The 19450-nt window shown below is 41.2% G+C and overlaps 1 protein-coding gene and 1 long non-coding RNA gene across 4 annotated transcripts in view; one reads left to right on the top strand and one right to left on the bottom strand.

Moving 5' to 3' along the window:
• The window catches only part of DTNBP1 (dystrobrevin binding protein 1), a 52868-nt gene extending 40392 nt beyond the window's left edge, over positions 1 to 12476 (bottom strand). The window contains exons 1-6 of one of the 3 annotated variants that reach the window (XM_083623949.1): positions 11517 to 12476; positions 9068 to 9118; positions 8713 to 8763; positions 7847 to 7907; positions 5711 to 5843; positions 3244 to 3376 (exon numbers count right to left, since the gene is read on the bottom strand). In XM_083623949.1, coding sequence (XP_083480075.1) covers positions 3244 to 3376; positions 5711 to 5843; positions 7847 to 7907; positions 8713 to 8763; positions 9068 to 9118; positions 11517 to 11947 — 860 coding nt within the window. In that variant the 5' untranslated portion in view covers positions 11948 to 12476. Of the gene's footprint in view, positions 1 to 3243; positions 3377 to 5710; positions 5844 to 7846; positions 7908 to 8712; positions 8764 to 9067; positions 9119 to 11463; positions 11482 to 11516 lie in introns of those variants that run through there. The other 2 variants (XM_083623951.1, XM_083623950.1) reach the window with 2 other exon arrangements.
• Positions 11785 to 19450, top strand: part of LOC310767234 — a 30143-nt gene continuing 22477 nt past the window's right edge. Inside the window, exon 1 of the long non-coding RNA XR_014550780.1 lies at positions 11785 to 11868. This is a non-coding gene — a long non-coding RNA (uncharacterized lncRNA). The remainder of the gene's footprint in view (positions 11869 to 19450) is intronic.

Here is a 19450-nt window from a genome sequence, read left to right as displayed (position 1 = left end):
GACTGTATATTAAGTATGTAAGACTGCTTCTCATAATCAGGGTATGTAAAACAGCATTATTACACACAATAAATTCATCTCAAGCCAATCAACAGTTGATATATTTTATTCCCACTGACTGCAAAAACAGCTTTGAATGAACAGTGTAACCAATTAATCTGTCCAAGAATTTAAAAGCAAGTAATTTGAAATAGTTTAAGTATGTTTATCAAGTTCTAAAAAGTGCTTTCAATTATTGGCATTATTAATTCGGAGACAACAGAAGTCATATATCCAATCATATTAATAAAATAAGTATAAAGACTACTCTAAATGAACTTCAGAGTTGAAGGATTTAGTGTAATTCTACATTTTAGCATTTATTACTTGTAGAAAATTGTATGCATGATAAAACTGTAACAGAAATTGCTTGGGGGAAAGATGAAGTTCTATAATATAAAGAACGGTAAAATACACAGTATCTTGGAGCCAAATGTTCCTGGATGGCTACATTCAGAGAGATGGAGAAGCAATAGTCTATAAGGATGCTGATTTCTACAAACATCCACCAAAGAAATGCTTTTTCTCAAACCAAGATCAATATTAGCAATGCTTAATCAAGGGCACAGTGCTCATTTCTACATAATAAGGTAAACCTTTTCCAGTGCACCCTTTCTGATTAACTGTAAATAATTCCAGCCTGCTTCAAGTCAATATATAACATACAACATTCTTTGACGGAAGTAATCTGAGGAGCACCCATTCTTTCAAGAGAAATCTCAAACGAGTTACTGGCAATTAGATTATAAAAAAAACCAAGGCTGTGTCTTTCAACAAACTGGAATTCCTATATTTAGTGCAACACTGAAAACTAGCATATATTGACTCTGGAGCAATGTCAAATCATGAATGTTGCCAATAGGCACAGCTGGCATTAGCGAATGTCATCTTCAAGGGAATGGTAGTTTTTTAAGCAAGGAAAAAAGGTTCAAGTCAGAAATGAATATTGAAATGAATTTAGCTATGAGATATATTTAAATTCTTTTGTTTCACATGTACAGTTAATATAACAAGACAGAGGAACAGTGATAGGCAGTTTGGATTTAGGGGGGCTCAGGTTCTAAACCCTGATTATTCACAAAGGAAATGCATTAAGTATCTCTCAACCTAATCATAGTATTGTGGTGAAGGTTGTATGAAAGTCCAATATAAATCACTCTTAGGCTGGGAATTAGTTCCCTTGAACTCATGTGTGGCTTCAAGGACACTTACTTTCTCCTTGCCTTGAGCACTTTAGGTAAGGATAGCTTCTCTCCTTTGGGTAACTCACATGGATAATGAACACCAGGTAAGGATTATATACTCCTGCTCAGTCACCCTAAACTGGTGCTGCTACCTTTCAATTTCTTTAAATAACATACATTCTCCTGAGTAGAGGGATGGGCTCTCCCCATGCCCACAGCTTGCTGATTAACAAGGACAAATTTTAATCAGTTATGCCACCTCAAATTTATTATGGCATAACTTTTTGTACACCACTTCATCAGGTGCATGGAATAGCACAAAATTCTCTTTGGTTTTTGCTGCAACAGACCAACATGCATACCCCTCTGGAAATGGTGAAACTACAGTTTCCCTGCAATGTTCAAATCTGAAAACTGTGATTTAAGCACACCATACCAACTAGGATTGATCATGGTTCGTATGCAGTACTTGGCAGACTTTGGACTACAGGGAATGCTTATATCAGTTTCCTAGTGTAGACTTTATAGGGAAACTGTGGTTTAACAAACTATGAGGTTTTCTTGCAGATGGTGCATAAGGAGGTGGTAGCCTGTGAATTTATCCCTGCTAGAAGGGGAAACTAGAGTTTGTTGAGCTGAGAATGTTACACCTGAACTGGGTAGGTGAGTCACCTTAGAAAAAAACCTCATTTGTCTGGTATCTGAATAGGTGCTGCAATGTGGGATAGAAAGCAACTACATCTTCCTCTGTTATAATACAAGCATCTCAAGAAACATTCTAAAAGGGAAGATTTGTGTATACTATGTTCTTTCTTGAATGGCAGTTGTTAATAACATTCTGACAATAATGTATCCCATTAATTGAGTTCTCTCTCAAATTATTAGAAAAGAAATTGGTTGGTAAGTCTTTGACAATAAAAGGCCTTTCTTGTTCTGTACAGTAGTACCTCGGTTTAAGAACAGCCCTGTTTATGAACTATTTGGTTTACAAACTCCGCAAAACCGGAAGTAGTATCCCAGTTTGCGAACTTTACCTCAGTCTAAGAACAGAATCCGAACGGTGGAAGGGCACTGGTGCTGGGAGGCCTCATTAGGGAAAGCGCGCCTCAGTTTAAGAACGGTTTTGGTTTAAGAACGGACTTCCGGAACGGATTAAGTTTATAAACCAAGGTACCACTGTATAAGTTATTTTTCACTCTGTTATCCTCCAATTTTGTTCATCTGGTTGCATCTTAAGATTTTTCCTCCAAAAGAGTTCTCCATCTTACTTGGTGTAAATTTAATGCATAATTCCAGCTCTTTTCTTCAAGGGTATAAGCCCTACGATGCAAATCACCTCACTAATGTGTCTCCAGAGTATGTCAAAATATGTCCTTTAGAAATCAAATAGCTTGGCTGCAATTCTAAATGCAACTGGCCTGCTAATTAAATCAAACCAGACTAAGTCATGATCACTTGATCCAAGTTTATTCCTAACACCATTTATCTTATCCTCACTATATGTAAGCAGCAAACCAGACACTCTACCTTTTCTCCCAAGAGGTGAGTGACAACTTGATGAACCAATTTATCATTTAGCTCACCCAGAAATAGCTGGTCCCTGCCATTGCTAGAAGCATTTATTTTTTCATCTGTACCAAAGAAATGGAGTCCACAATTACTATGCAATGCCCTTTACTATGAATCAGAGCAATGTTGACAGAAGATGACTAATAAGGCAGATCAAGTCACTGCAATTAGTAGAAGACTGAAGGCCTAAAGTACCCAAAGTGAAACTTTTTCTAGCACATATTCAGCACAATCTTAAGCATGCTTACTCCATTCCACATTCAATAGGGCATAAGACTACAACCTCAATCTGAAAGCCAACTGCAGGCAGATAATTCCTTTTAATGAAGGATTCTGGGACCTCAAGTTTCCCTTCTCAGACAATAAGATATTTAAGATGAACATATATTTGCACAGAAAGAAGGAATTCACAGTCAATAATATCAAAAATTTAAAATCATAATAAACTCACCGTTTAGTCTTTTTGTAATTTTCAAGCTGTAGTACTTGCATATGCTTGTATCTTTCCAATTCACACTGTCCACAGAGGTCTTCAAGATAAAGTAAATGATTTTCCATTTCCTTAAAATTTGCTTCCAGTTGGACTGTGTAACAAGATATTCAAATATCAAAACAGGCAAACCATTAGGAGCATAATTTGTGGTGATTTTAAAGAAAATTTTGCTTATCTTGGCAAACAAGTGATGTCTCAAAACTAATCACAATGACTAGGGATATGGCCAATGAGGAAAGAAGGTTCTTCTTTTTCCTTCCTTTTCCCTTCCCACCAACACTCTCCCCTCAATACTGGCCTAGGCTTCACTGAACAATCACTACATGAAAGAAGATCCATGTAGAAAAATCTAGTGACTTTATTCCATAAACATCCTAAGGTGCAACATCCTATGGAGCACACACAGAAGGACCCAGTAGCCACCCATCACAGGGAGAAATCCCTTTCCACTCCACAACACTGATCAAGATGGTGTACGGAGAAAGAAGCAACACAGACCATCTGTGTCACACGCACATCAACAGCATTAAACAAAATTTAGTGCTCCATTATCGCCTGCCCTACTCATGTGGTTGTGAAATATGATGAGTGTTCACAGGCTCTTTACAGCATGTTACAGTTCTATGGTCTATGTTGATCATAATTGTTTTTACCAACAATTCACAAATCCTGATTATTGCATTGTTTTTCCTTACACAACTGTTAAACTTTATATCTATGTTAATTGTACAATATGTTTTTGTCTATTTAAGGAACTGAGGAATCATTTAAACCCCACCTACTGTTTGAGTAGGTTTTTGTACTTACAATGTAGGGTATTACATTAAACTATACCATTCAACGGGAAACAAGCAGTCTCAATAAAGGCAGGATCTTCTAAACTTGCATGCTCCACATATGTTGTGACACACACACAGAGCCCATGGTTAGGCTGAGAAAAACCACTTCAATAGGTTCCAATGAAATGAAATCCAATCAATTCCAATCAAATCAAATCAGTTGGTTAGGTTGTTTTTAATCTCAGTTGCTGGGGGGAGGACACAATATTCATGGAGAGTGCAGCTTGTGGGGGGGGGTGTTAACCCTACAAACCACAGCTGCAATCCCCATTAATATCACCCCAAAAAATTAGGCATAAAGCTAAAATGGTTTTTCCCAAGCCCAATTTTTTTTGGACGGGGTGAATAGAAGCTGGCCTTTATGCGGTATGTGCTGATGAGTCACACTGTATGCATATAATATATGCAATGGTGTGGGGGGTACATGCAATATGAATTCTGGCCAAGCTAACTCTTGTTTTGGCCCCACCCACCACTGGCATGCAGTCCCAGATGATTGGCCAAGAGGGAATGTGGTCCTCAATGCTCCCCTCTTCCTCATTCTAGATAGTGATTTATGGAAAAGTAGCAATTGAGCACCCCCTAGTGGAGACTTTAGAAAACTCCAGATAGTTTACATGACCAGGGGTCCCTATTTTCTTACTACCTACAATGAACTTTACAAATGCCAAGCATCTGCCAATTTACTTTTACTCTTTTTCCCCCCAATTGTGCTTTAGAGAGCTTTCCAAATAGTAGAATAACAACTTCTCAAATACTAAAATAATGGCACAAGAGAAGATATATTATATGATAAAAATTAACAAATGTACATCAATTAACCCCAAGAAGGCAGCAGAAACTTGGAATCAGTGTCTTCAGGAAATACTGAATGAGAGGAAGATTAACAGACTGAAGCTTAATCCAGACAACACAGACATGCTGTTAGTTGGGAATCTATCTGATTTGGATGGAGATATATAACCTGCTCCAGATGGGGCTGCACACTTCCTGAAGAATGAACTACACAGCTTGATGTAGGAGAAGTGGTTCTCCTGTATCCAATTTTAACAATAGAGGCCTATGTGGCATTTGCAGCTAAGACTAGCTCTCTACATTAGACTTCCCTTAAAGACAGTTTAGAAACTGAAATAGGGTGACCACATATTTGAATCTAACACTGGTTATCAATTTGTGTCTGGACTCAATTGAAGAAGCTCATGCTCTGGGATGCGACCATTTAAAGAAACACCTTTGCCCACATTCATACATGGGATTAAATATAATCTTCCAAGTCTTGCTCTTTTATCTCCCAGGGTACCAGAGACAAGACCTTTCTGCAGCAACACCTCAATTATGGAACTCTCCCCTTAGGGAAATCTGGCAATCCTCCTCCTTCTGTGCCTTGAAACATTCCTTAAAAGCATTATTATGTTTTAATTTTTGTATGCCAATTCTTATTATTATACCTTTAATATACCATTATTAAATTTTTAACTGTGATGTTTTAACATTTGTATATTCATAATTTTCAAGCTGCTTAGGGGAAAGCTTCCTAAAAGGTGGGACAAATCTTTAAATAAATAAAGCAGCACACACACACTTACTTAAGCTAGTGGTTGTAGATTCCAAATCTGCTAAAAAACCTGGAATTTGCTGAAGCTGTTCCTGAAGGTCTAGGAGACTGCTTCTCTTCTTCTCCCAGTGAGCAGAAAGCATCACAACTTCACTATCCACCAGCTGCAATGTTTAAAGCCAAGGATACAACTAACATTATTAAATTTATTTTAACTCTCCAAACCTCTGATAGGGCTCATGAGTCAGCTGCCAAAGCCTTAAACAGCTACATATTTCGATTTACAATATTTTCAGTGCAAAATACAGATAAAACAGATTTCAAATAAAACAAAAATACTATTCAAAGTTATGCTAATGCACTATACTAAATATTTTTCCAAGTTTGCAAAAGTATTCTTCAAGACATACACCTGGCCATGGTCTCTCCAAAAGTGAATGAATGTCATTTACTTTGAAATGCAAATTCTGATTATGATAAACTCTCAATTTAACATTAATTTTAACATGTTACATTACGTACTCCAATATTCCATAGTCTATTCAGTCAACTCTTTATTACTGCAGGGATGGGGGACCTTTTTCAGCCTGAGGTCACATTTGCTTGCAGGCAACCTTCACAGTGATAGGTGAGGCAAAGCCGCAAATGTGACTTTTATTCTACAGAATACTACATTCCATCCATGCAAGAGTTAAGTCTCTACACACACACACACACACACACACACACACACACACACACACTTACTTTTGCCTTCCATTCCAGCAAGCAAGAGTCATTATCACAGTACAAAATACAGCCAGGCAAAAGCACTTAAGGAGATGCAAAGAAGGGCAAGTGAGATACATGACCCAGGGGAAGGGGGTGTGAATGTCCCGGGGGGGGGGGGCTTCAAGAGCCACATTTGGCACCTAAGCCTGAGGTGCCTATTAACATATTCATGTCTTTCCTTTTAACAAGGCAAACCTTTGCAGCTGTACAAGTTGAAAGAACAATTTTTTTGAAAAATATTTGAACAATAGATTTTAACTGAGAATACAATTGTAAATTCAGGTATCAAATCAAAGTTTATGCCAATTCAGCAATTATTTCTGCTACACATTTTACAGTTTATAAAACCTTCTGCTGAAATTTCAGTTAGATATTTGGTATTCTGTAAGTATCCAAGGCATGCCACAGCTTAGAAAGCCAGCAAATCATGAACATGGAACTCCTTGACGTTGTCATCAATACTGTAAGTTAGGTTTAATTCTATAATATATTTTGACATTTGAAGCCTAATATATTTAACAGGACTATGCCAAAGAAAAGTATATTTATGTACGATGTATGTGTTTTACTTACAGAAACAATATATAATGAAGCACAACTAGTTTTCATTTGCAAGTAATCAGATTGATTTGAGTTCTGATTTGATGACATGTGGGTATATTCCTATTGCTCTTAAACCAGTTCAGGAAGCAAATGTATATGAATAATTTTAATTTTGTTGGTGATCATCTTGAGTTTTGCAAAGGTTTTTAATTATTACATTAGAATTCTACCCTTCCTCCAAAGCTCCCTATTAGTATTAGTTATATGAATTTAGAAGCATGTTGAAGATTTACAGCTATGTAGCCCACATGCTCCCCAGAAATACAGACATATCAATTTGCAGTAACCTGCACAACCCCATTATTCTGTGAGTAGCATGCCACTTCAATTTCCCTGCCATGTACATTTGTGTGAACATAGCCAAGCACTTCAGTTGAACATCCATCAAAGTCAAGTGAAGATAGAACATTTAACTCAAGTGAAGGTGTGGAAGTGCTGGATGGTTGCCTGCAATTAATAATGTACTGGATGTGGGGGATGAATAAACTAAGGCTCCTCTAGGTAAGGCATGCATGTTGCAAGCACGTGATTTGTCTGGGCCAGCAGAGAGGTAGAGGTAGCTGGGTGGGTGGGTGATTTTCAGCTGACATGGATGGAGCTGCATTCTACATAAAATACCAGGTTCCCAGTTAAGGAATGCTGATCAACGTTCAGGATTCTTTCAAACAGATGTTACATGGTGAATTCTCATTTATATGAGAGAGATGTGTACCTTCCTAAATGCAAAATACCTAAACAACTGCAAAGTAGTTTTTAAACAAAATGTTTGTATGTATGTTAGTTAATGTTTTACCTCTCCAGCTTTTGCACATTCTTTTGCTCCTCGGTGAAGAGTTGCCCAAGTATCTTCATATCTTCACAAAAGAAAACAGTGATATCATTGGACTTATACTTAAGGTTATGGTTAAGGCTTAGAAAGCAAGCATTTTTTCAGAATTTTGCAGAGATTAATTGCACAGTTCTATGCACATCTATTTGGTAGCAAGTATTGTGGAGGATTCTGCAGGATTGCAGCTTAAGATCACAATATGAAAACGTGTTTATATTTAAAAACTCCCGTTAGCACTGGAGCCTTATCCAGATTCACATTTCTTAAGCTCTTAGAAACCACAAGGTCTAAAACCTGGGCCAATAACACAATTTTTAAATGAAAGCCAAATTTCTTAGATAAGCAGTTACCCTACACAGCTAAACAAGGCTTAGAGGGGTTCGAGACTGCTGAAGAATTGCCAGAAACAAACCACACATTCACAAATAAAACATGGAAGAATGAAAAATCCTTAATTTTCCTTAAAAACAAGGATATGGTTTCCCTATCTTCATCTTAGCCATGCTTAACCAGGCTGCACTACCAATAGTGTTTGTGCTCAAGCCCCACTGAACTCAATGGGACTTATGTTTTTAGAAATGCATACTAAGTTTTTTGTTCTACCTTAGCTCCATATAAGTAACCAAATGCTAACCATACTAAGGTATCAATAGGATCAATGAAAACACTTTTAAAAAGAATTAATTTTTTGCTACTGAATATTGAAGTAAACAAGGGGAGCAAGGCAAAGTGCTACAGTATCTCTCCTTACTACCTACATCCATGCCTCTATAAAAATAAACAATTATAAATAACTGAAATTCAACAGGAGTTTAAATGACAGAATTTACTTGCTCAATAAGAGTAATCCAGCAGAAAACTCTGGTGAACACTGTATAGTCCTGTAATAAAAAATAACAGAATGTGTTAGTTAAGTGTTGAAGTCCTACAGTACTTTTCTAATTAATATTTAGATCACAAAGCTACCTTTTTTACATTGCTGTTGCAAATATTAACAATTGTACAACAACTTATACTGAAAATTTTCCAAAAAAAAATAAACAGAAAACCTGCTAATATAAGCTTCTTAATGTTATTCAATAGAACAGACTACAGTATTTGTTATGCCATGTAAACGTCATGCAATAAATTGAATTTTGCTTATGCAATTTTTATAAAGCATGATTTAAGAATATCCAACAGCACCTCTGCTTGCTTATTTTAGCCTCTCTTGATTTGTCACTCAAGGTCTTCAGCCTAAAACACACACAAAGGAAAAGCAGTGAGACTCAAAATAAGGCAATTTATTAAGGTTTATTAAGTCTTTCCCCCCTCTTCTGCATTTCTCCTGCCACCTATAAACCTCACTGGATAGATCAGTCCAGCTCCTCCACTTATTTTGATACTACTCCAGCCCCCCATTTCTCTGGTATCATATAACTCCATGCCACTTAGTCAGCTTAAACCATGGAGCAGGGAAGGACTGTAAATAATTAAAAGTAAATAAATAAAAATGCTTAACTGACAAATCACATCACAGATAACTCAGTTCTGCCCTACCTAACATAAAGCTTGCCCCCCATCCTGGCTACGCCCATGAAAGAGGGCCTGTCACATTATAAGCTTGGTGGAAATACTCATGCTAGCCATTAGTGAAACAATTATTGTAATGTACCCAGGCACACTAATGACTCAGGCCTGGGTATACTAGCAGACATACTCCAACTTTCTCATTATACTTCAAAGTCAACAAGAACATAGCTCGATTCCACATATGAACAAGAAGAGTGGTAGCTGGTGGTGCTCACTGGTTCTGGTAGGGCAGAGATCAGGAGACCAGAGGCATAGCGTGGGGGGAGTCCATGGGGGCCATGGCCCCAGATGTAATTTTGTGAGGGGGTGCAAACAGGTGCCCCCACAGCAGTCCCCTTTGAGTGAGAAGCTGAGCCTGGCCGTAGCTCCACTCCTGGGTCAGGCCTGACCCAGGGGAGGAAAGCATGAGAATGGGTGGCAATGCTGCCGCCTAGCTTCCTCGGCTACGGCGCACCTTGCGCCTGGCTGCAGCAGCTCTGCCACTGGGTCACGTCTGACCCAGCAACAGAGAGCTACGACGGGGCGCGTTCAGCCACAGCGGCTCTGCCGCCAGGTCATATCTGACCCAGCAAGAAAGAGCAGGAGAGTGGGCAGCAACAATGCCACCCACCCTTCTCAGCCGCAGAGCACCTTGCGCCCAGCCACAGCAGCTCCACTGCCAGGTCAGGTTTGATCAGGCAGCAGAGAGCAGGAGTGTAGGCGCCAATGATGCTGCCCACCCTCCTCGGCCAAAGCGCACCTTGTTCCTGGTTGCGGCAGCTCTGCCGCCGGGATAGGCCTGACCCAGTGGTGGAGAGCAGGAGGAGAGTGGGCGGCAGCTTCCCCAGCCCTATCCTTCCTTGGACTGTGGCGCCCAGTAAGGCACCCTCGCCCCCCACAGAGGTGCACTCCCACACCAGCCCTGGGCAGTGCAGGCATACGCTCTGCCACTGCAGGAGACCAACAGTAGGTGGAACCACAGCCAACGCCTGACAGAGCCTATTAATAATACCCCCCCTTCTCCCTAATGAGTTCCCCAAGGGCAACACAGACTGCAGAGGAAGAAGCTGACAGGCAGTGCTACCTCTTGAACTGATTGGAAGTAAGAGGGAGACAGGTGGGAACGAGGACAGACTGAGATTGGTAGAGCAGTGCCCCATTCGCCCAAATGAATGGGGCTCCCCTGGTAACATGGAAAACAACCCTTATAAGAAGCGCAATTGGAAACTAGTACTGTATCTTCTGTCAGCCTTTTTAAAAAGCAGGCCAATAGGATCACACGAACTGGGAAGGTGGAGGAGTACAAAGCATTGCCTGCAACGTTATGAGTCCCAAACCTTTATCATTAACTTTTGTATATATAGTATGCATTTTTTTAAAAAGGAAAGGGGTCCTATTGGTTTGGCTCTTGTTCCAAAACGAGCTTACCTTACAGGTAATGTACTCTGATAGGAAAGCAATCAGTTGCAAGCTAGCAAAAGCTCCAATCCCTTTTTAAAAAAAAAACAACCACCGATCAGGTGATAAGCAGCCAGAGTTATTTTTTTAAAAACAACACCGAATTACCAAGTCCAAAGTTCGTTTGGCAACATTGGGAAGGAAGGCGGGACATGGGAAGTGACTCTCACTCAGGACGAAAGTAGCCAAGAACTAATTGACAGCGCGTGGTTTTCGTGCAGCGTATTAGAAAGAAGAAAACCCGAGGCGGGACACGCCACTCGCCCCATCCTCACAACACGCATCTGGTGTCGGTAGTTACCAGGCAATCTGCCCACAAACGCGAACGCACTTCTTACACCGCCACACGACACGCGTTTACTCCGAAGTAAAGCCCCAGTGAATTCCACCACGGGGCTCATTCCCAAAGTGCCTCAGAAGTCGCCTCCTTCCTACGGGGCGTTTTAACCGCAACTTTCCGCGGCAAACCATCAACGCCCCACGGCGCGTCCCTCGTCAGCGGAGCCCCGAAGGGCAGACCCTTACTCCGCCAGCAACCCGCTCCGCACGCGGGCTCTCCCTTCCCTCAGCACCTCAGGGACTTTCAGGAACTTTATCGCGGCAGCGGAGGCGGCAGTTAACTCACCCGGAGGTCAAATCCTGCTGGACGCTCAGCAGCCGCTCGCGCAGGCTCTCGAACATCTTCTCCTCCTCCCTCCCCCCTCTCGGCCCGCGCGACACAACAAGCGGGAAGGAGGACTCCTCGGAGCCCCCCCACTGCGGCACCCGGAGAAGCGCGGGACGCGGCGGGGAGGGGGGAGAGGCGGGGCTTCCCGCGAAGGGGCCCAACGGCCACACAGCCCAACCGTCGGCGGTTCCTCCTCGCGCTGTGCCTGTCAAGAGAAGCCCCGCCCACCCGAGCCGCCCAAACCAACCGCTCGCCGGGGAGAAAAGGAAAGAAACGAAGGCCTGCTCGGGTCGGAGAGAGATATACATAGGTATATATAGTGTATCTATGAAAGAAAAATAGAGAGTGAAGCGTCGCCTTGTCAGGATAGGGAGTTTCCGGGTTTCCATCAGAGAAGTCGCCTTCCCCGGGACGGAATCTATGGACAAGTTTAGAATCAGGAGTGATGTTATGTTGCTCTGAATGGATGTATACTTTATATTTTACTTTCTTTGTAATTTTTTTCCTGGCTGTTTTTGATGTTTTAATGTAAACCCCTTTGAGGTGTTTTTTTCTTAAAAATATAAAGTGGCATAGAACAGATATTAGTAGTATTATCATTGCTGCTGATGATGCTAATAATAATAATAATAATAATAATAATAATAATAATAATAATAATAATTAATATTGCACGAGCTTTCACGGGGCCCCACTGCATACGGTGGTTCCACCCACCAAAAAAAAAAAAAAAAAGCAGTCGAAGAGTGAAGTTCCTGCTGTTTCAAATTCAGCTCTTGTTTGTGTGGGAAATCTTGTTTGCTTGTTTATGCGAATATTCCCGTCCCAATAATACGTTTCAGCTCTGTCTCAGCGAAGGGGGGGGGGGGCGGACACCAGTGCATAATTCAGAAGTTGAGGCTACGTGTCACTCAACCGTTTTTATAGCTCTGTCGGCGAGATAGAGCGATCTTTTCACATCACGCGCGCGCTGACGTCAGCACGTGACTCGGTCTTATTTTAACCCGTAGCGTCTCGGTATTTATCGCAATTGAATGAACAGGCGCGCGTGACTGAGTCGTTTTAGGCGTGCGCATAGAAAATCGACGTTGTAGGACTGTTGCTAGGATTGGCAGAAGGGTGTAAACGGTGGCAGATGCTATTAATTAGAGCCGTTTGATGGGGAAGCGTTATAAAGCCTAAATATTCAGTAGTATTCATCTTGTTGCAGCTCTCTGACAGATTAAAACGAAACCACGGACATGATTAGATGAGAAAACTGCCTCGTATTAACACCTTTGGCCGCTTGCTCTCCAGGGTTTCAGGCATAAGTTTCCCAGCCCGTATAGCAGAAGAGAGTATCAGACTATTTGATAGAGTTTATCCGTCATCAACGTGGAGGGTGGAATATATGGGTTTGCACAAACATACAGTTTTGAAGAATATTTGGCATATAAGCACAGTATAATAATAATTCAAATAATACTGTAATACTCTGCTTTCATGAACTACCCTCAGCTGTTCAAAGTTTTATTTATTTTACATACTTTATCTCAGAAGTCATTAAATTACTCCTATGAAATAAACCAGTATTATTATCCTATATTACAGCCCAGAGGATTAGGATGTAATCCACACTGCAGCACCTTTCATTTGTGAGGCAGCATTGTGCTGGGTTTTTGTTTTTTTGCTAATACAACTGTTGCTAATGTGGCACATTGGAATACAATGTTGCATCTTCTCAGTTTATAATAGCTTTCCAGAGTGTGTGCCATTGTAAATTGCAATAAAAAGTATTAGTGTCTTAAGTCACTTGTACTGCATCTTGTATCACGCAATGTGAGAAGTGCTTGAAATGTCAATTTTAAAACCAACACCTGCGTGAAATGTGCACAAGCAGTTAATGGAGAAAGCAATCTATCCACCGAAGGAAGAATCTGGATCCTCAGAAATCTGGTGGGGATAGGAAATAACACTTACACCCTGCCAGCAAGGGCAGGTAATGGAAAGAGGTTGTCTTACCTCAAAAATAATATTGTAGAGATGGCATGTGTTCAGAAAAGCGACAACCAGCGTGATGAAGAGGCTAGAGCATTCTTCTATAGGAAAGTTTACAACATTTAGAGCTCCTGATTAAAAAAAAAAAAGCAAGTGAGGGAAAACCTGATGGAGGTTTCAACAATTATGCAAAGCCTAATGGCTAGAGAGAGAATTTTCTCCCTCTTATAATACTAGAACCCAGGGACACCCAGTTAACCTTAATGTTGGAAAATTCAGGTCAAATAATAGGAGGGACTTCTGCACATTGCACACTACCACAAGATGCAATGATGGCCACCAACTTGGATAGCTTTAAAAGGGGGAGAGCTGACAAATTCATAATGAATAAGGCTATTAATGGCTAATAGTGACACTGGCTAATTATCTAGCTATCTGGTTAATTGGCACACAAATGTCAGTGTTACAGTGTTCTGTAAATGAGTCCTAATATCTGCTTTCACAATAAAACAGGCAAGTCCCTCTGGAGAGGTATAGTAATAGCAAAAACCACTAGAGGGCAGAGCAGAATCAGGAAAATACCTGGTCTTAAGGAAAACAAAGCTCCCTGTGGCTTGAAGTGGGGGGCAGCGGCCCTAGTTTTAATTACTGTAAACATTTTAAACTACTTGGAATTAATGTGCTTCTAAACCCTGATTTAAATTGGTAGTGTTTATTGCTGATTTTCACTAATAAACGCTGCAGAACACTGAGCTGGTACTGAATCATGCACTCAGAGGGCATTATGCAATTTAAATATTTCTTCATTTGGTTTCAGCCAGCTATGAAGACTGGACTCCAAAAGCATCTGCTTTAGCCCCTTGTGAGCTGAATATTTTTATATCTATCAGAGTTCACATTTTCAAGATACTGCTGTAGTGTAAAACTACAGTAGAGTAGTGTGTGTGTGTGTGTGTGTGTGTGTGTGTGTGTCTGTGTGTGTGTGTTTTAAATTGAGATTCTGTGACAGAATCTGTGTACACATGTCCTGCTAAATTCTGCTTATTGTTGCCTGAGATTATAGGCCACTTGCACTTCTCCAAACTCAGATATAAAGAAAAGGTAACAATACTCATATTTTGTTTTTCTTCTTTTGTATCACTGAATTCTTTCTGATTTTTGATAGCCATATTTCAAGTAAATCCACAGAAAATGAGTATGACTTAGTTGACTGTTACCCTTTTTTATTTGGCATTAGCCTTGTTCTCTTGTTTTGTTGTTCTCCAGACAATCCCTTGCAGTTAACACAGAGCATAAAGCCAGCTCTCCAAGCCTCTGCTTCCCCCTGAGAAAAGGGCAAATCCCTGGCTTTACTATTCTGGGCTTAGACTTCCAAGAGCATGGAATCCAAAACAAAGTAGCTGCATGGGGATTCTTGAATTCCGAGGGTGGCAATCACACACTGACTAGCCCAGTTGTGAAACTTTAAAAAGAAAACTTTAAAAGCTTTAAAAAGCAAAGAGATGTCTAACATTTTTCCTGCAGGCAGGACACTTCCAGAGTCCCACAGTCAGTTTAGTTCCAAAGTACCCTTCCACTCCAATATTGAGCTCAAAAGGAGTGGGGCAATCTTCAGGTTTCAAGCAGAAGACACAGCACTAATTGGCCAGCTCCCATGATGTCACCAGTAAAGCTTCCTGCACCAAACCCCAGAGCAGTTTTGGAAAAAAATTCCTTTCATGAATCCTTGGCTTATTCTAAAGAATGCTACGTGTGTATTGTTTTATGAGCTATGCTGTCTTGTTCTTTCAAGACAAAGCTCTTTAGCTTTGGCATAGTTTTTAGACACTAGCAAGGAATGCTAATTAATGAGCAGTCAAGGCCAGCTTGAAATGCAGATCACACTTGAGCTCTGCCAATGTGGGAACGAACTAGTGTGGCAAAGAGGGCTGAAATAAACAGTTTTGCCCTTTGAATGCGGAGAATAGAGTGAGAAAATGGTCTGGGTTTGGAGCATGTTGGGGAAACATCGCCAAGAGGTTTCTGTCTATTGTAGCAATTCATGGGGCTATTGAAGAGCTGGGCTGATTTGCTCAGGGATCAGGGATATTTCCACCCTAGGCAAGTACTGTAAACTACTACTTCTCAAACTTTTTGTTTTGCAGTGGCATAAGCCTTCACATCAAACAAAATGTCAGGGCAACCCTTCCAGCAAATTCTTTTAAAAATAACTTTTAAAATGCCTACTACTAACGGCACCAAACAACATAATGCTGATTTAAAATAGTGTTTTCAGATCAATTTTATTCTGAATTTAACAATATTACAAACACCTTATGTAGTGAGAGTAATTAATGAAATTAATACTGAATGAAAATTGGGGAGGGAGTTGAACACTGGAAGAGCCAGCAAAGGAGAGTGGCAACCTTTAACAGCAGCAACTCTGGTAGCAAAGTTATTGAAAGTTTCCGTCTCCTGGTCTCTGATGGAAAATGCCTTTGTTTTGTTATGTTTGTGATCTTTAAGGCCTAGGCTTATATCAGAGATACTTCTTCACCTAAAAGAGCAGCATGTTTAACCCCTGCCATCAAGCTGCAGCCCAGTGGATGGTGCTAAGAGGAAGAACAATATTCCATGAAGAGGGTTTGAGCAGCACATTTAACCCAGTAGGGGGTGGTGGGGTCAGGGCAGCATTGCTTACTTGGCTTTCCAGTGCTTTATGTTACTGCCAGCTGCTGAGAGGGAGAGGTAGTGGTCACAGCGCCAGGAGTATCAGATTGGCCCTGCTGCTGTGCTGTCACCATGCTAAGCTCCCAGCTGCCTCGCCTCTGCCCCTCTTGTGACCAGCAATGAAACATGGCCTTCAGAGGCCAGGTAACCAATGCCACCCCACTGGCCACTACTGATACAGCCCTTGGAAAGCACAGTGAGGGGTGGAGGGAAAGGGAAGGGATCCCCAGGGCAATGGCTTGAGTGGTGCATTTAATCCCCATGACTGCAGCTCAATGGGAATCGCACATTGTGCATGCTTGTCTGCCATTACAGCTGCATTCTTTGCAGATCCACTTGGACTGCTTTGTGGAACTCCAGGGTTCTGCAGAAAATAGCTTGAGGAATGTCGTTGTATACTGTCCATGCTTTGTTCATTCACTTTTTACATTATGTGATAAAACCATTGTCTTGCTTTCCATGTGCTGCTTTCTCCTTCAGACCACAAAAAACCTGACTTTTTGTTGTTGAAAGAGTATAATACGTAGTGGTGTTTTCTTCACAGGTGTAAATTTCCATAGTGTTTATATACATATATGCTGTTCTATCAACATCAAAAAAATGAAGATCATGGCCACTGGGCCCATCACCTCCTGGCAAATAGAAGGGGAAGAAATGGAGGCAGTGAGAGATTTTACTTTCTTGGGCTCCATGATCACTGCAGATGGTGACAGCAGTCACGAAATTAAAAGACGCCTTCTCCTTGGGAGAAAGGCGATGGCAAACCTAGACAGTGTCTTAAAAAGCAGAGACATCACCTTGCCAACAAAGGTCCATATAGTTAAAGCCATGGTTTTCCCGGTAGTGATGTATGGAAGTGAGAGCTGGACCGTAAAGAAGGCTGATTGCCGAAGAATTGATGCTTTTGAATTATGGTGCTGGAGGAGACTCTTGACAGTCCCATGGACTGCAAGAAGATCAAATGCATCCATTGTTAAGGAAATCAGCCCTGAGTGCTCACTGGAAGGACAGATCCTGAAGCTGAGGCTCCAATACTTTGGCCACCTCATGAGAAGAGAAGACTCCCTGGAAAAGACCCTGATGTTGGGAAAGATGGAGGGCACAAGGAGAAGGGAACGACAGAGGACGAGATGGTTGGACAGTGTTCTCAAAGCTACAAACATGAGTCTGACCAAACTGCGGGAGGCAGTGGAAGACAGAAGTGCCTGGCGTGCTCTGGTCCATGGGGTCACGAAGAGTCGGACACGACTAAACAACAACAAATGCTGTTCTAGTTGTTCCACAAGTGCCAGCCAGAATGATAACCTCTCTCCTAACCTTGCATGCTACTCTGGGAGTTGCCCTGACACACAGACACACACAGAGGAAATTGTGAGGGGCACAAAGAGGGAGAAAGGGGCGATTGTCTCACTGTAGTCTCAGAATTATGTTGTTGTTGTTGTTTATACCCCGCCCATCTGGCTGGGTTTCCCCAGCCACTCTGGGTGGCTTCCAACAGAATATTAAAATACAATAACCTATTAAACATTAAAAGCTTCCCTAAACAAAGCTGCCTTCAGATGTCTTTTAAAATCTGGTAGCTGTTTTTCTCTTTGACATCTAGTGGGAGGGCATTCCACAGGGCGGGTGCCACTACTGAGAAGGCCCTCTGCCTGGTTCCCTGTAACTTGGCTTCTCGCAGCGAGGGAACTGCCAGAAGGTCCTCGGCACTGGACCTCACAAGAAGACCTTGTGCTGGCTTCTGCTGACAGGATTCATCAAGTGAATCCCTTCCATTATAAAGATTATTCTAATCAAATAAATATATAATGGATTCATAGATAAAATAATCATATTTACTTACAAACCCACATAATTTTTTTGAAGAAGAATCTAATAGTTCATCAGAATTTATATGGAATACTTTGATTGTTCTACTTTTTTGAGTACAAACAACCGTATTCAGATAATGTAATGTTCTTCAGCTATACAAAGAGTGTTATCACAGGATCTCTTGGGAGACCATATTTCTGTCAGAACAGATTCCCAAAAGGTCCTGACAGTTGGGCCTGCCCATGTGACATGAAATATGTTTGCCTCAGGGGTCCTACGGTTTTAGCTTTGGTTCCTAGCCCCTGGGTACATTTTATTCAGTCTAGCGAGAGTCAGATTGTCCTCCTGTTTTCCTTGTTCGTCTTTCTTTTCAGAACATTAAAAAAATCTGACACACACACACACACTCTGACAGAATGCAACAGTACAATCTCCACAGGTGCAAATCACTAGAGTGCTACTCTTATGCCTTTTAAAAGAGGCATAGTGGAAGAGCAACTGGGCAGCCCTAGGAGTTGCCAGTCCAGAACCACCCTAAGATTTATTATGTGTGTCCAGTTCTCTGCTTACTTAACTTATCCACTTGTAAATTTTACAAAGGCATCCTAAGACCCAAACATGGTGCTCAGTGCTAAAGTGAATGTTCCATTAGTGCAAGGATTTCTGCTTGTGCAAGAGAACATTCTCTCCTACCCACCAGCACAACCAAAAATAAATAAATCTGTTCTAGGATTTTCCTTAACCTCCTGGAACAGATTTGGGGAGAGCACAGGGGGTGCGTGGAGGGAAGAGAGGAAGGGGAAATGCTTATTATTATTGGCTGCTGTCAACCTTCATCTCTCTTTGTTTCTGGGCTCACGTTCTGCTTCATTAGCTGCTGCTTGTGAAATGGAGAGGAAATTGAGCAAGATAGCATCTCATCATGTGCCCTTTCTTTACATGGCAAATGACCCTCTTGAGAGTGTCTTGCTCAAGGAGGTGGGGAGCTTTAAACAGTATTATGTAACCCATTTAAGTCAGGACTCTGGAGCCAAATGAGAGGTGGGGAGATGAATACTGGTTATGTATGACAAATGTTCACTTCCCCAATAAATATATGTGTTTTAAAAACTTGACTCTAACTTCTTTTAATTAGTATTCCTTTGAAATTACTGGGCACTTGAGGAAAGGACCCCCTGGGCAGCTTTTCTCCATCAGGAAGTGGCAGCTGGAAAGGGCTCCGCTAAAGTGTTGCCCTCACAGTTAATTGGGACTTAAGTTTTCATTTGTGCAATTAAATGCTGCATATATGCTAATAGTGTTTTTAAAGCTCTTCTATGCTTCAGGAAGAGGGTGATGAAAAAAGAAAAAGCTAGTGCTTTCTGCGACTTTCTACTGGTTAAAAGAGCAGCCCC

Source organism: Podarcis filfolensis, assembly GCF_964270895.1.
Source record: "Podarcis filfolensis genome assembly, chromosome: 7".
Classification (NCBI taxonomy): Eukaryota; Metazoa; Chordata; class Lepidosauria; order Squamata; family Lacertidae; genus Podarcis; species Podarcis filfolensis.
The sequence above is the reverse complement of the archived record's forward strand: the minus strand, read 5'-3'. Positions and strand labels throughout refer to the sequence as shown.